Source organism: Scomber japonicus, chromosome 3 (genome assembly GCF_027409825.1).
Source record: "Scomber japonicus isolate fScoJap1 chromosome 3, fScoJap1.pri, whole genome shotgun sequence".
Lineage (NCBI taxonomy): Eukaryota > Metazoa > Chordata > Actinopteri > Scombriformes > Scombridae > Scomber > Scomber japonicus.
Genome location: NC_070580.1, coordinates 31,634,318 through 31,650,656, shown reverse-complemented (window position 1 = coordinate 31,650,656; position 16,339 = coordinate 31,634,318). Strand labels below are relative to the sequence as shown.

The 16,339-nt window shown below is 39.6% G+C and overlaps 2 protein-coding genes across 4 annotated transcripts in view; both read right to left on the bottom strand.

Annotated features, from left to right (window-relative positions):
• Positions 1-825: 825 nt before the first annotated feature.
• mtss1 (MTSS I-BAR domain containing 1) overlaps positions 826-16,339 on the bottom strand; it is a 75,134-nt gene continuing 59,620 nt past the window's right edge. Inside the window, exons 7-14 of one of the 3 annotated variants that reach the window (XM_053316805.1) lie at positions 12,664-12,821; positions 12,440-12,547; positions 11,725-11,822; positions 11,418-11,496; positions 7,372-7,488; positions 6,448-6,598; positions 5,743-5,769; positions 826-4,487 (exon numbers count right to left, since the gene is read on the bottom strand). In XM_053316805.1, coding sequence (XP_053172780.1) covers positions 3,397-4,487; positions 5,743-5,769; positions 6,448-6,598; positions 7,372-7,488; positions 11,418-11,496; positions 11,725-11,822; positions 12,440-12,547; positions 12,664-12,821 — 1,829 coding nt within the window. In that variant the 3' untranslated portion in view covers positions 826-3,396. The remainder of the gene's footprint in view (positions 4,488-5,742; positions 5,770-6,447; positions 6,599-7,371; positions 7,489-11,417; positions 11,497-11,724; positions 11,823-12,439; positions 12,548-12,663; positions 12,822-16,339) is intronic. The other 2 variants (XM_053316807.1, XM_053316808.1) reach the window with 2 other exon arrangements.
• The window catches only part of osgn1 (oxidative stress induced growth inhibitor 1), a 135,421-nt gene continuing 128,494 nt past the window's right edge, over positions 9,413-16,339 (bottom strand). The window contains exon 9 of the transcript XR_008321164.1: positions 9,413-9,422. The gene's annotated coding sequence lies outside the window, so the exon portion shown is untranslated. The remainder of the gene's footprint in view (positions 9,423-16,339) is intronic.

The following is a 16,339-nucleotide window of genomic DNA, read 5'->3' as shown; positions in this document are numbered from 1 at the left end:
ATATGTGTACATACATTTTTATATATAGATTTAGATCTCTCCCAGGAATAGAAGCACTAATATATACAGACTCAGGGCGGCTGTGGGCTTATTGGGTCCAATCAATCAATCAATCAATCAATGGAATAGAAGACGCTCTCAGACTGATGGGGAGGCAGCGTTTCTGTCTTGTTGAAGCAGCTGCAGCGGCACAAAAAGCTAAAATACACAAAGAAGTGTGTCTGAAAACAGAGCAGGACCAGCTGACCAGACACTGGACTACATTTCCCAGCATGCCTCCCAGCAGGGCTGTAGCGTGGATTTGAAAAAAAAAAAAAAAAAACTGTGGTCATGATCCTGAAATTTCTCCTCCAGCATCCCACACACTGAACATCTCATGAACCTCCAACCAAACTGTCAAAAACATAATATTTAACTTACTTATTGAAATCTCTCCCAACATGACTTTAACTTCTCTGCTCTGTCATGTACGTTACTAAATCCTTTTTATTCTAAGTCGCATTTTAAGATATTTATTTAAAAATATATCAGTCTGCCTTCAAAAAGAAAAAAGCCTAACTCATTGAATATGACTGATTGTACAATGTAAACTCTAAAATGTAACAACTGAAACAATTAATGAATATTAACTGATTGAGAGAAAATTAATTAGCAACAACTTTGACGATACATAATGATTTTTAAAGTATTTTTAAATAAAAAAGCTATAAATGTGAATTTTCTGAATATCTTTGGGTTTTCAAACTGTTCTTTATAGAAAATAAGAAATTTGAAGATGACAGTTTGGGCTCTGGGAAATGGTTTTACACATTTTTCACGATCTTCTATCGACCAAATGATTAAATAAAACAATATACAACAATTTAATCAATAATTTAAAAAAAATACTTGATACTTGCAGCCCGAGTAACCTTCTCATGTCATGAAACCCTTTAAATGACACAGAAGAAGAACAGGACATGACCTCAGTGTGTCAGTGGTAGCTACGACCCTGCGTCCCAGCATGCTTTGCTTTGTGAGAGACACTCGGCCGGCAACTTTTAGAGGCAACGTAAGTTTTTCAGCATCATCATATGTAACAGACAGCAGCTGAAGTCAAGTTTAAAGTCTACAGCTGGTTGATATGACCTTTGAACCTTTTAAGTCTCTATATGATTCAGTTTTCTGCTCTCCTTCTTAATACTGCTCAGCAGTACCTGTCAGGGTTTAATAATGATCTAATCAGACCCTCCCCCCTGAATCTCTGCTCTAACGCACATCTGCATTTGGCTTATTAACAACTTTAAGTAACAAAAGTTTGAATTAAAGTACATCAAAGTTTTACCATATTTACAATTTAAAGACAACCTGAACATTTTATACACGAACCATGATGATCTGACTGAACGGCCATTTCTAATAACATTTTGGGGGCACAAAACCTCTGGCAGCTGTTGTTCAGAGCAGTTTAAGAAAAATGCTGATGTAGGAGTTGTTATTTCTACATATTGACCAGTGTGCAAAACCAGGGATGTCTCAGGAGATCTTGGTCCCTAAAAACTAAATAATTAAGCCACTTTTATTTTATATTGATGCTGCAGCTGTTGGCATGGAGATAATACTGGCAGGTTGGATCCGTAATTGACTTAAGAAATATTGCAATGTGCTGTGGTGTGGCGTTGAGTTGGGTTTGTGCATTTTTCAGCTTCTTTTAAAATATTGACATTATATTTTTTACCAGCATACAGGACGGAGAGTCGTGCAGTATTGCGGCTGAGGCAGACCTACTTTTTTTAGGAAGCACAGTCTGCGATAACTCTCCGACAGTCACACAGTACTTTGCACACTGTGTTCCACTTTGCTGTTATTTTTCTGCTTTCTGGAAGATTACATCCTCATTTCTAATCGCTCCTAAGCTTTGATTAGCTTGGTTGATTTTCTAAATGGGTAAAACATCCAATCAATTAGCTGCAACACATTTTTCTGTAATGTGGGCGGTGATTCAGAGGTCTGGAACCAAAAAAAACCAAAACAATATTAGACTGGATGAAGGGATTAATTCAATTTACGTGATAACAAACCCAAATGTTTCAGCAGCATGGAACCAGATCCAAAATAGAACCAGCTATTTGGAGCCTAACCAAACTCTGTAGATAAATAAAAAGATAAATAAACGTTGCCTGAATGCACACACAGTCCTGAACTCTAAAGCAGGACGTAAAGAGTTGGAAGATTTCCAGTTTGGATGCTGATTGAAACTAAGTGTTTATGAGGGGGGGGGCTGAATTTAAACACACAAACAAAAGCAACTTCTAGCAGTGTCTTTATTAAACATATTAGATCCTGTGTCTTTAGAAACAGAAAGAAATCAAAGTTCTTTTAATGTGAACCTCTATAGTTCTGCTCCTCATAGCCCGCTATGTTATCAGCAAGAATGTGGTCCACAGTCGCCAATCTGCTTCTCCAACAACGTCCATGTTGCCTCTAAAAGTTGCCGACGAATCACTGACTTATAATCAAGATTATTCTGAATATTAACAAGCTAATTATTTACCAGATGATCAACCTCAGTAACATTTTAAATCCTTTACTACAAGCAGTGACTTTCAGCTGCACCATTTGGCATCCCGATATGTCTATTTAAGATTTCTACATGGAGGCAAAGGATGATGTGAAATTAAGCAAAACATCACCTCCTCAGCTGCTCCTAAAGCTTTTTTTTTTCTTTGTTCTGACATATTTACAATCTACAGATCCAGGTGATGTTTTATTCCAGAGTCATGAGCGTCAGGTTCAGTATTTGACCCTGTGAGATGACCGAGACTGAGCCGAGTACTGCCACTCACCATTCAGATACACGGGACCCTCTGCTTACCCACAGCCAGCACATTAAAACCTCCGCACGTCATGGTTCAACCACGTTACACAATAGTGGAGCTATTGGACTAATCAATAAACCCCACCCTCCTGGGAGTCTAGGCAAAAAAAAGGCAAATCAAACACACCCCAGAACTCAAAGAGGATCTGAGACACTAACAGCTTCCTGTCCGGCTGATTAACGAGCCGTGTAACAATCGTCTGAACAGGAAGTGAGCACTAACTAAAAACAATCAATGGTTCCATGGGTAAGACTGGGTCGAACAAAAACTTTATCCACAATCGAAATGCAAAAACAAAAAAGGCAAAAGATGGTCGCTGCAGCAACAGGAAATAATAACAAAATCTCAAAAAGAAAAAAAAAAAGTTAAAAGACAAACAGAAAAATCTTAACGCAGAACTTAAAATCAAACAAGACACAAGAAGAGTTCCAGCGATTAATCAGCGCGTTTGTCAAGTCCACAATCTGTACTGAGAACAGGAAAGTCTACGTGTTTGCTGGACCCATTTAAACATGACAGTTTAACCAGCAGGGAAGCCTCATTTGTGATTGGTCGGAGGGGGCAGCGCAGGGGCGGAGCGATCGTTGGTGAGGGTCCTTTTGAGCTTCACCCCTCTGATGAGATTCAGCATGTTTCCTTCTCCCTCCTGGGTCGGCTGCTCCGGGTTCTGGTCCTGGATGGAGGGCGGAGGAGGCTGGGGCTGGTAGTGAGCGCTGTGGCCCGGAGCGGAGGGGTCTCCCTGGGCAACGGAGGCCTGCTGCTGCTGCTGCTGGAACAGCTTCTGTTTCTGCTGCTGGTTCAGGTGCTGCAGCTGATCTTGCTGCTGCTGATACAGATCCTGCTGATGCTGATGCTGCAGCTGAGACTGTTGATACTGAAACTGTTGCTGAAGCTGCTGCTGCTGATGAAACTGTTGCTGCTGATATTGATGCTGCTGCTGTTGAATCTGCAGTTGTTGGTTGTGCTGCAGCAGTTGCCCACTTTGCTGCTGATGGTTTAAATGTTGGTTGATTTGTTGCTGTTGCTGTTGGTGTAGTTGCTGCTGGTACTGTCTCTGTTGATGCTGTTTGGCGTTGCTGCCATCTGGTGGCAGGGAGGGTACGGTGGGTACGGGCACCGGGATGGGCATCTGACCCGGGACCAGCTGGTAGTACGGTGAGGAAGAGGAGTTGGGAGGCAAGGCGCTGAGGCTCTGCGTGGAGGTGCAGAGTTTACTGTGACCTAAACCTCCTGCTCCTACAGCAGAGGGCACTGCGAACACATTGTCATCGCTGCCGCCGTTTCCTGCGATTGCTTTGAGGGGGATCTGAGGGGTGCAGATGGGTATGGGAACCCCGCCGCTGATCGTACCCCTACGATACGCCGGCTTGGACGACGGCTTGCGTCTGATGGTTGCCGTGTGAGTCGGCAGCTGGCGTACAGACCCGCCAATCAATTCTTGCTCGGCCAACAGGCTGACGGTGGAGGTGGGGCGCTGGGACTGAGCAAACTTCCTGTACTGGAAACTGAGATCGGAGTTCCTTGGGATGGTCGAAGATTTGTCGAAGTCTGATTGGCTGTTGATGTGAGAGAGATGATGTAAAGAGATGGAGTCGGCGTCTCCGTGGAGAGAGATGGACTCGTAGTCAACTGGAGAGAGAGAGAGGGAGAAAGAGAGAGAGTATTTTAGTTGTTGCTCTGGAGTCAGCTGTTCTTTTATTTTTTATCTCCGTGACATCTGATCATGTTTTTATCTCCTCATCTGACACACAGATGATAAACACAGCAGGAACACATAATTACATCAGTGACTCACTGGTCCTGTGTGTGTGTGTGTGTGTGCGTGTGTGTGTGTGTGCGCGTGTATGAATGAAAAATTAGGAAGCGCATCATAGTGGAAACTCTTATCCTCCAATAAAAACATTTTAAAAACAGGGAACACAGCAACCCAATTACTTTTAATTCACACACAAACAAGCACCATGTTCCTCCATAATGAATTTAAAAGCAAAGCACGTCACCTCATGTGAATGACATAAAACAGCACAACTTTTATAAGGTCAAACACAGACATATAGCATGAGGGAGTGAATTATACTTTAAGGTTTGTTTCTATATATTTTGGTTCTAAAAACTCATCTAAGAGGAAAAAGTCTGAAAGTTTGTCTCTGAGGGCAAAGGACACATCTTTATTTCAACACTGAACTATCTGCAAATTCTTCACGTTGAAACAAATGCAGGTCAGCAGCCAACAAAACAGCTAATCTAACAAAAGGATGATTTATACATTTGAATAACTGCACTTAGGTTTAGTGCCAAAACAATTGATTAGCAACCTAACAGAAAATGATCACTTCAATGCATAGTACCAACATAAAATTTTACACTAAATATAACAGACACAACATAGTACATTACCAGATTGAAAGGGAGTGAGGAGAAGAAAAATTTCAAAATAAAAGCATGAACAGTATCACAGATGTTCTACTTGACGTTGAATAATCTTTCAAGTCATCTGTGATTCAAAAGTGTAAAATATGAACTTCTTAATTTTGCCAATTTTGTCGTTGTTTCACTTTCACTGGTTGAAATAACCAGCAAAATGTTGCCTGCAGCAGATTACATCATTATATCAGCTGCTGTAATGAACTAACCGGTGTGTTATTTCATCTCATGCCGCTCATCTCATTTTCAGATTGTAGCTGAAGGTTGTGTTTTATTCAATTAAGAATATTATCAATTACTAATTAGAGTAACTGATACTCAGCTGAAGTTAAATTGATGCTGATTTGATGACATGCAATCGAACCTGAATCCTAACTGGGAGACAAAGCAGGCAGACAGACAGACAAAGCAGGCAGACAGACAGACAGACAGACAGACAGATAGAGAGTCAGAGACCTACCATAGAGGGGAGGATCTCTCTTTACTGCTGGAAGAGAAGGAAGGAAGTTTTAACCAAGAAAAACACAAAACTACTGAGACCCAGAGAAGAGCTAGTGCACCAGTAACAGAAGAAATACAGAGAAACTAGTAAATAACTGAGATGACAGACAGGTGAACACAAAGATACAGCTGAGAGGTTCAGACAGGCCAACCAAGAGCGTCAACAAACCTAAAAAGAACATTCTAATAACGTATTTTCTAGTTTCATGTTGGTGCTGTTGCCTCATCATTATATATCTAAATCACAGATTGAAGTCTTCTCTTATTGGTTTATTACAAGATGCAGCAGGAAAAAACCTTCTGAATGCACAAAGACATGAATTGTGGATGAAAATCAGTTTAAAAAATGAAGTGAGAAAGTGTAAGACGTGTTTGTGGGTCAAAATTTGAAAAAAACGTAATACAATGGGTTTCAATCAAGAACCACTCGCCTCAAACAGATGTGTTTTTGAAAAGCTTGTGTGAGTGATTTAAGAATTTGTGGCATTCATCAATTTTCTTTTGTGGTCCAGACCTGCCGTACAAATCCAGATTATAATCTTAATGTCTTAATCTGAATGAATTAGGTGTTCAAATTAAAATAAATGGCCACCAAATTAGTTAAGATGAGCCATATTTATAAAATAGCAGTACTGGTGCTGTGTGTTTGTGGTTGTGTACTCACTGTGTGTGTGTATGGTGTCCTCAGAGCAGGACGGGGTCGTGGTCTGGGTGCTGTAGCCGCTGGAACAGTGCAGAGAGTCCCTGCTGCTCCTCGGGGCGTCCGAATTCAACACGCCCAACGTCAGCGCCAACTGATCACGGGCCGAGCAAGACTAAGAGAGAGAGAGAGAAGGAAACAAACAGAGGGTTATAAAATGTTCTATATTATAGTTTAATTTATAGTTTTCCAAATAATATGCCAGATGTTTATACAGAGAAATGGAGAGAAAAGGAAGGAAACAAGCAGAGGAATCAATAAGAGGAAAGGAGACAAGAGGAGAGTAAGTTCTCTTCTGGTCTTCTGCTGCCCCCTGGTGGCTGCTGTGGATTTCTGATCAGATAATAACACTACTACTACTACTACTACAACTACAACTACTACTACTACTACTACTACTACTACTACTACTAAACTTTATTTATTTATAGAGCACCTTTCATACAAGAGATGTAGCTCAAAGTGCTTTACAGACAAAACTAAAAGTACAATAATAATAATAATGATAATAAAAAAATAATAAATAATTAGTAATAATAAAACAACAGCAAATAAATACATTTAAAAATTGTAAATATTCAGCATTTAGTAAAAATAAAGAAAATATAATGACACTTGAATTAAAAGCCAGATTAAATAAATATGTTTCTACATCTCTTACAGCTTTAGGTAGAGCATTCCTTAATTTTGGAGCATAATTAAATGAATGTTACACTACCTATTTGTCCTGTTTGCATAATTGTGTGTATTTAAAAACCCTGCAGTAGAGGATATGAGAGCTCGAGAAGGATTGTAAAACGACAGACAGCTGTATGAACACTGTTCAGATGAGTTTGGTCAACTTTGAAAATAGATATTATTTTTTTAGTGTGTGTGTGTGTGTGTTACCTTCCCAGATGCAGACATGGCGCGGGCTCTCTCTCCATGGTAAACGTTGTGTGGGGGAGCCAGCAGGCCGTTCTCCGCTCCTCCAGAAGCCAGCTGATTGTTGGAGCCGACTGCATCCTGTCGTAAATAAAGAAGCCAGTTTGAGTCCATTAATCAGTGCGTCGTGAGAGTTTAACGACAATATCATTAAAACACAAAGACAACTCTTATGGAGCCACTGCAGAAGTCCCTCATCACACATCAATTATAAGATTATTGTTCTGTTTGAAGGTACAAACAGGATGTCGGCACACTTATTAGATAAAAGCCACTTACACACATCTATTTCCCTGTCAGTGGGAATATTAATGTGATGGGAAAAGTTGTTTTTTGCAAATGATTTCTCTTGAGGAACCTGCAGTGCTCGCTGGTCTATCATCATCAACACATCCATCTTTTACTCTGTGCTGTTTAAAGCTTTATAATATATGTCAATTTACTGAAAATGTTCTTCATCAATACCTTTACAGAAAAAACACTTAGTTTTTTCAACCTTTCTCTTAGGTTCAATAGGGAAAAGCTCAAATGTCTAAGCTAACCAGCTATTTAATACAAAAACTGCAGTTTATTGTAGAAGCTGCTTTTCCCCAAAGTGACGAAGTAGTGAAGACAGATAACCAGCTGGAACTGAAGAGTCTGGATCCAAAGTGATATTTAAAGTATAAATGCTTAAAAAGGGTAAAGCTGTCATTACTGTGTAGACCAAAACTAACAATGTGACAGTCCGACTTCTGAATTGAAACTCAGAATTCTGAGGAAAAATCTCAGAATTCTAACTTTCATCTCAGAATTCTAACTTTCATCTCAGAATTCTTACTTCCATCTCAGAATTCTTACTTTCATCTCAGAATTCTGACTTCCATCTCAGAATTCTAACTTTCATCTCAGAATTCTGACTTTCATCTCAGAATTCTAACTTTCATCTCAGAATTCTAACTTTCATCTCAGAATTCTGACTTTAAAAAAGTCATAACACACTTTTTTTCCCACTGTGGCCCTAATCCTCTTCCGTAGATTTCTTTTTTAAAAGGCCCAGTAATTTTCTTAACCTTTACATACTGTTCATATTATAAGTATTTCTTTATAATAAGTCCCTATATCTTATCAGCCTTATCGAAAAGGCAGATTGATCCTTTACTAATGTTTCATAGAAGAGTGTTTTTTTAAGCTTATAGATTAAAAAGACATTGCCAATCACACTATATTATGATCTCCTGTTATCTGAAGCAAGAAAACATAACAGCCATAAGTATGTCTATTAATTTATTAAAATGTTAGGCTTAAAAAATATATAATTAAGAGTGTTTTTATTCCATTCAAATGTCAAAATGGGTTCAAATTTGACCCAAACAGTGTGTAAGAGTTAAAAGTATTCAAACTCTATAGAGTATAACCAATCAGGCTTTGGATACATGAACATTACGTGTTATTGGATCAATTCATTGTTGGTTTTGGTTTATCATGAAAGTTGCTGACAAGAATTAACATCATATTAATTCAATGTTAGTTTTCAGTGATTACATTTCTTCTTCACTTTGGAAATAAACTCTTCAGTTTAAAAGAACACAAACCTGATTTATTTCCATCATCACTTCACAGGCAAAATAAAATAAAATAAAATCACAGGACCACCAACGAGACACCACTTACAGTAATATTAACACCACTTTAAAAAGGGGCATTACACCAAATTTCCAAAACACAGAGGGGTATCTTGGTAACAGGAGAGAGATATTTAACGAGTGGGACGGAGGTTGGTTGAGGTTTGCAGGGGTGGGACGAGATGATCACATATGAAGAGTTGGATATAAAAACATGCTGATACTGTACACTCAATGATTTTAGAGCTGAAACGATTAGTCTGTTAATCAAGTGACAGAAAATTAATCAGTAACGATTTAAATGACTGATTATTTAAATAAATTAAATTATTTTTGGTTCTGGCTTCTCGTTAGTGGATTTGCTGCTTTTCTCTGTTTTATATTGGAAACTGAATATCTGAGTTTTAGACTCTTAGTCGGACTGAACAAACACATTTTTTACTATTATATGAACAATAATGACAAGAATTAGAAGTGTTTAGCATTACACTGTGTTTTTAAGTAGAGTTTGACAGGATATGGTTGACTAAATTGCTTCAGCTTCTGTTTTACTTCACTGATGCAGTCTGCTAGCAGCTGACTACAGTGATTTATGGTAAAATGTCTTAATTAAAGGCACTAACTCAGCAGATAGTTGGTATTACTAACTTCTAAAAAACACTTCATCTAAAAGCTTTAAGAAAAAAAAACCTACCATTAATTATTTTATTATGAATTATCTTTGAATTATGAAAAAGTGTCACTTGGAGACTAAAACCAAATGACAAAAAACACACAAAGACACATAGCAACAATCCATATTACAGATACAGATAGCCATATAATCACACTGAAAGAAGACATGGATGAGTCAAAAAATTAGACGACAAATACACAAACACTGCACATCTGAACACACACAAACATCCAGTTTTACAGGATGGGATAAAAAAAAAATTTTGTTTAAAAAGACGACACAGATTTTAAGTTAAAATTCACATGTTATGGGATGAAACCAGAACACTGGATAAATGAGGTTGAATCGGAGACATTTGAAGTGGATGAAAACGGAGACATAAAAGGGTATAAAATAAGTGCAACGTGTGAACTGATGGGAGGACACGAGGAAAAAGACGGTAAAAAATCAAAAAAACGAGAGGCGATAATGAGATGGAGTCTGATTGGACAAACGGTCACAACACGGATCAAACACAGGAAGCCACTTAGGTTGGGAGGAATGTAACAGTTGTAGTGATTTGTTGTTGTTTTTTTTTATCTCACGGTTGTCATATCCCTGCGGCTAACACGGCGGCCGAGCGCGGGGTGGTGGCCGTGGCTGGCAGCGTAACCGTAGCGACCACGGCTGCCCTGACGACTGAGGCGAGAGGGCGAGTTCCCTTCGCTGAGGGACCGCCCGCTTTCATCACAGCCAATCAGCAGATAGGGCGAGGAGCAGCGCTACACACAGGAGAGGGTTAGAGCGGTGTGTCGTCGTCATGGTGACAGGAGGTTTCTGTTGTAGCTCCTTGAAAGCTCTGAGTTTCATACTTAAATAATCATAGTGTGATTCAGGGAGCGTGATATTTGAGTGAAATGTACCTTTAAGATTTTATTAAAATGAGATTTTTAGAGGAATTCAAGTTTAAAAGTGTTTGTTAAGTGTGACTGAAATTAAATAATATGGAAGTGTCATAATGTTTAATATATGGCCAAAAGTATGGACATAACCCAACATTACAGCTGAACATGTTACAGCTGAACATGCCATCAATCTGCACATTTTTTTAAGGAGAAATGTTATGACTTAAAACCTTTTAAATACTTCTTTAAGGAAAAGAATAATACCATTGCTGCTGCAAAAGAGTATGACAACTTTTTATTGAAATGGAAAGAGAGGCAAGAAATAGGCAACGACCTCAAGTTGAATTGACTGATTGATTAATACGGCCTGTTGGTGATCAGGCCCATGGCTTTCTTTACCTTTTCTTCTTTTTGGTAAAAATTTGGTATTATTTGTAAGTAAAAATCAGTTTTTCCTAGTACGGCGTTGTATGTGTGTTGCTAGTCACAGAGTTGTCATTTTATATCATTCAGTTTATTGTGGCTGTAACATTACTAAAGATCAAACCATGAAAAACAGCCTCAACCCAAAGGGACATAAGAGTAGATGGAGAGGGGTGACTGTATGCTTTTGGCCATATACTGCATATCAAATGTGAATTAATAAACATATAATGTACTTTTATGTAACAAATACAGTGAAACATATCATCAGAGAGGTTAAGACTGAGCTACAAGGAATTCTGTTATTATTGCGGATAAAATCATTCTCAATCATTTTTTTTGTTGTGTGTGAATAAAATAAGAAAAAATCAGTCTCTACATCTGTGATATGTGTGTGTGCGTGTGTGAGTGTGTGTGTGTTACCTGGATGCGTACTCCATCCACAGCACAGCTGATGGAGTCCAAGGAGGGAACGTGTCTCACTGATCCAGACTGGTAGTTACTATGAAAAACACACAAACACTACGGTTAAGGCCTGATATCATAACATCGAGGAGGTTTGTTTAACCAATGGAGATGCAGCAGAGGACGACTTGTTCACATAGAAACAGCAGCAAAAAAAAAAAAAAGAAAGCAGCAGTCTCAGAGTTATTGAGTTCAGACTGATGCTGTTTATAGGCACGCAGTACAGTATGTATGTAGGAAATACATGTAGGTGTATGTGTGTTACCTGCTAATGCTGCTCTTCCTGGACAGAGTGCCACTGGGAGAGGCTGGAGGCGTCTGATAGGTGTAGCTGAAATCAGAACCTTTCAGGTCCAAAATCACCTGAGAAACAAAAAAATACACAACACACAAAAAATGACAAATCAGGTTTGACTTTGATGTTTCTGTGTGCACCGTGTTTTGAGGATAAAGCTGCTGTTATTCTACATTTTTTTCTTATTGTCAGCAAATCCAATGACAGATTTTTTTTTTTTAAACACTCATAATATCCTAAAACAGCTGGGTCCTGTAGTGTTTAGAGGAGATTAATCAAACAGGAGGAAATGGTGCATTTGTTTAATCTACATTTGGTGCTCTTGAGAGTATTTCTGGCAGCAGGACAGTGTGTGTGGGATTAAGTCAAAACAAGCAATAATGTGTGTGTTCGTAGGAATATGGGAACATGGCAACCAGTGAAATGGTGAGACTCATTGAATGATTGTCTTTAATAGTGTTTGGACAAGACTGGAGGATGCACACACACTATTTGTTCTTAGATTAATTCATAGTTGGTTTTGGTCTGAATGTGTAATTCATGAAAATAAGAAAATTACAACATTCAGATTCAGTCTTGCTATTTTACCAATAACAGAGGAAAACATGTAACATTTGTCCTGAGAGCGGCAAAAAGGTAATATAAGAGGCGACCAAAAACATCAGATGGAGGAAGAGGAGAGTACCTGCTCACTGGCTGGTGGGAGTTTGTTGGGCTCAGCTGTCAGGTTGGTCAGATCTTCCAAAATGGTCTGCAGATGGGTCACCTCACCCAGCATGTTGATCTCATGGTCCTGGAAACACACACACACACACACATAAATGATTAGTGTGGCTACTGTTATTTAATAAACTTCATAATCTGCCAATTTTGTACTGTACACACACACACACACAAAGCAGCACTGACCAGTACAGGTTTCAGCATGGTGACGAAGTTGCAGTAGCGAGCTCTTTCCTCTACCAGCGCTCTGCAAACCGCTCGCTTCTCCGTCTCCTCCAGGACGACGTAACGCACGTTGACGTCCTGCAACGCGCTGTCCAGTTGGCCACGCACCTCGTCCTTCCCTACAGAAACACACAGAGGAGGAACTGATGTGAGGGAACACACACACACACAGGGAGGAAATGACATCAGGGGGAAGGATCACAGAAACATCTAATGTCCCTCTTTTACTGTTTTTTTTTTTTTTTTTAAATAAGCAAAAGCTGAAAATGTTGGGATGACGGAATAAATCATTTCCATTATGGGACAATGAAATATCTGACAACATAACTCCAGATGTGCCGGCTGCCTTTCATAATGGTTATAAGTGAGATTATTGTGTTTCTCTTCTCAAAACTAGAAGAAAAGATAAATCAAACCCACTTAGAACAGTTATGTGTGAAACCTGTATTTTTTTTCTCCCAATCATAGCAAACAGGACTCACCCTATAAAATGTAATCACATGAAAACCCTTCTCTTTATCTTTAAATTAAATTCCTCACAGTGAAAACAGACCAACATCACTATCATTCAGCACACGAGCAGATTAGACTGTGATACCTTGATTTTACCAGCAGGTGGCAGCACAACACTACACATTTCAAGTAACAGCAGCGAGGGAAGACCCCCACACATAAACACAGACACACAAACACAAACACACACACACACACTGTGTCAGCTGTTAGTCGCACACGTGCTGCCTGACCTTGTCCTTCTTTCTCTGAGCCTGATCACCAGTTTGTGTTTAAATGTATGAGTATAAAAAAAAGCTTCATACTTAAAATGTGAAAAACAGTCTGACAATGAAGGATTTCTGTATTTAAATTTAACAGATGATTGATCCATTGATTTAATTATATATCTAAAGCATAATCATAGTTAATTGATAATGATATAGGAAGGAAATAAGAGAAATGGGGATTACTGTAGACAGGGAATGAATATAAATGAGAGACTCTCTCTCTCTCTCTCTCTCTCTCTCTCTGATGTGATTTACTACATTGTTTACTGGACTCCACCGCAGCATGTGAACCGGACCAGCCCCATCGTATGATTCAGTCCAGTTCAACCACTGCAAAAGCCCACAGTCCTTAGTCCTTAGTTCTTAGACAGAAACCACTTAAACAAAGCCAACCAGAGGACTGCGCTGGAGCTGGAAATGGAAGACATTTTGTGTGTCCCCCCCCCCCCCCCCCCCCCCCCCCCCCCCCCCCCTCATCACAAGCTTAACGTGACCCTCATTACTCAGGCTGGTTAAAAACATAAAGAGGCCAATTACGTTTTCAGCATTTGGACCAAAAACCCTTGTAACCAGCCGGTCATGGGTTCAATCTTCAGACCAGAAGGATCAATCTAAGTGGTGAAAGTGACAAGAGAAGCCCCCGAGCCCTCGAGCAAGACCTCTGAACCCACAACTGCTGCTCAGCGATCGATCGGACTGATCAGACTGTTCCAGGTGTGAATGTGAGCGTTTTCTTATAAAGAGAGAGTTGATCTCAGCAGCTAAAAATAAGGAGAAAAAAAAACCAAAAACGCTTGAATTACAACTGAATGAAGCTGCCAACTGCTGATATTTTGTGCCAAAGTTCAGTAATTTAAATTTTAGAATTGGACACTGACACAAACAGAATAATTTAAACCATTTTGAGGGATTTCCTTAAGAATCTGACTGACTCATTGAGCTGTAAAACCCTCATAAACAACATTTAGACCAAAGTGACTTCATCAGCATATTTTCCACAGACAAACACAAACATACTTCAATGATGTATCCTTCCAAAAACTAGATAAAATCAATGCAAACTGTTCCACTACAAGGTTCAGGACACATGATAAGGCATTGGAGTACTGATAAAACACTGTCTCCATACTTTCCACCTCAGATCGTCCTAAAAAAAAGACTAAAACTGTCCTTCTAAAGAGTTGAATCCACACTTCTCCTCTGGCTACTAATGCAACTAACTCTGCAACATTTCATCATGTTAGAAAAGTAAAACTAAACAATTTGAATCTTAATGAGCTCTAGTATTTGAAGCTTTTTGAATCATGTTTCTATCTAGACCATGTGTGGAGATGCTGGCAGAGCTGAGCAGTGTTGATCCGGCCTGAGACGAGGTGGTAAGACCTGCAGGATAGAGAATACAGACGAGGCTCTGACCTGCAGACCACCCGGCTGTGGAAACACACGCAACCACTGAATGTTAAAATAGGTCCAGAGAAGTGTTTAAGAGTTTTAAGAAGAACTCACAGGGCTGCAGCTCATCGTCACAGTTGTCGCTTGTGTTTTAAATGCACCTCTGTTTAGCTGGTGACCTCAACAACGTCCCAAGCGCTGGAGTTTCCCACTGACACATGAATGCAGCGTCTTTGTTCTGGTTTAAAATCATAATCATCTAATACCTTAAAAGCCTAGATCTTTCAAACTGGGCTTATATGTTCACCAGATTTCTAGATTTTTATAGCAAACAGGGTAAAAAACAAATCCTCTTCCTAACATAAAACAAGAGAAAGAAGCAGAAAAAACAAGACAAGGAGACAGTCAATCCCGCGGAAAACTGCGAAAAAGGAGTTTTCCACAGCCAAAAACACACTGTGGGACTTTGTGTAAGAAAGCCAAACACAAGCCTGTTCACTCAGGTGTGTGTGAGAGCATGGAGAGGACAGCGGGAGAATTTCCACGCCGCTAACAGAGGCTCAGTGTCGGCGTGCTGTTGGTCCGCCTGACGTCTGGCCTCTGTGGAAACACACAAGACAAGCCGCGTGTTGTCAGACTGTGTTTCTATAAGGGTCTGAGCTCGCCACCCAGCAAAAACACAAAGACATGAACTCAGAGGCTCCATCCTGCACAGAGCCGCCGCCGCTGCCACCGCCGCCGCCTCTTTCGCTTCATTTAAAGGTGAACCACAGTTCAGATGAAGCTAATTCTCTCCAGCTGGGAAACGTACTGTAATAACACCCTTTGTTTGTTTCCAAACAGGATCTACAGTTTTATGCGTCATCATATTTTAAAGTTACCATATTCATCACTCTCTGGCTAGGAGACGCTAATCATGTGGTGATTATTACAGGGTATCTTGTATGTTTTCTCAGGCTCTGATGTATCAGACTGGGCAGTAAATAAAAAGAAAGTGCCTGAAAAGCTAAAAAAAAACAAAACATGATGCCTCGTGTCAGCCGAAGTCTAAATAAACTTAATCCTGATTTAATTCTGTCGGAGACACGACAAGCTGTTATGAGAGGACTCTTTTTCCCATCGCTGTGGTTCAGATCTACATTTCACAGAGATCGGCTGTCAATCAAACCGTATGGGCGGGACTGTGACATCTTAGGTATCTTTTGTTCATTTGGTTTCAGTGAATTCAAAAAGAACTTTACTTAATTTGTCCGTCAAACCCTGGAGGCTCACTGCTCATCATAATTACACAAGTCTCAGTGATGTGTTTATACATGATTTTAAAATCCCACAAGATCAAAACCAACAACTAATTGATCCAGTCTCTCTATTCACAGCCTGATATGTCTTAATCTTCTGTGCCGCAGAGCTCCATTTTTTGCAAATATTATAAAAAACACATCAAACGCAACAATGAACTGACT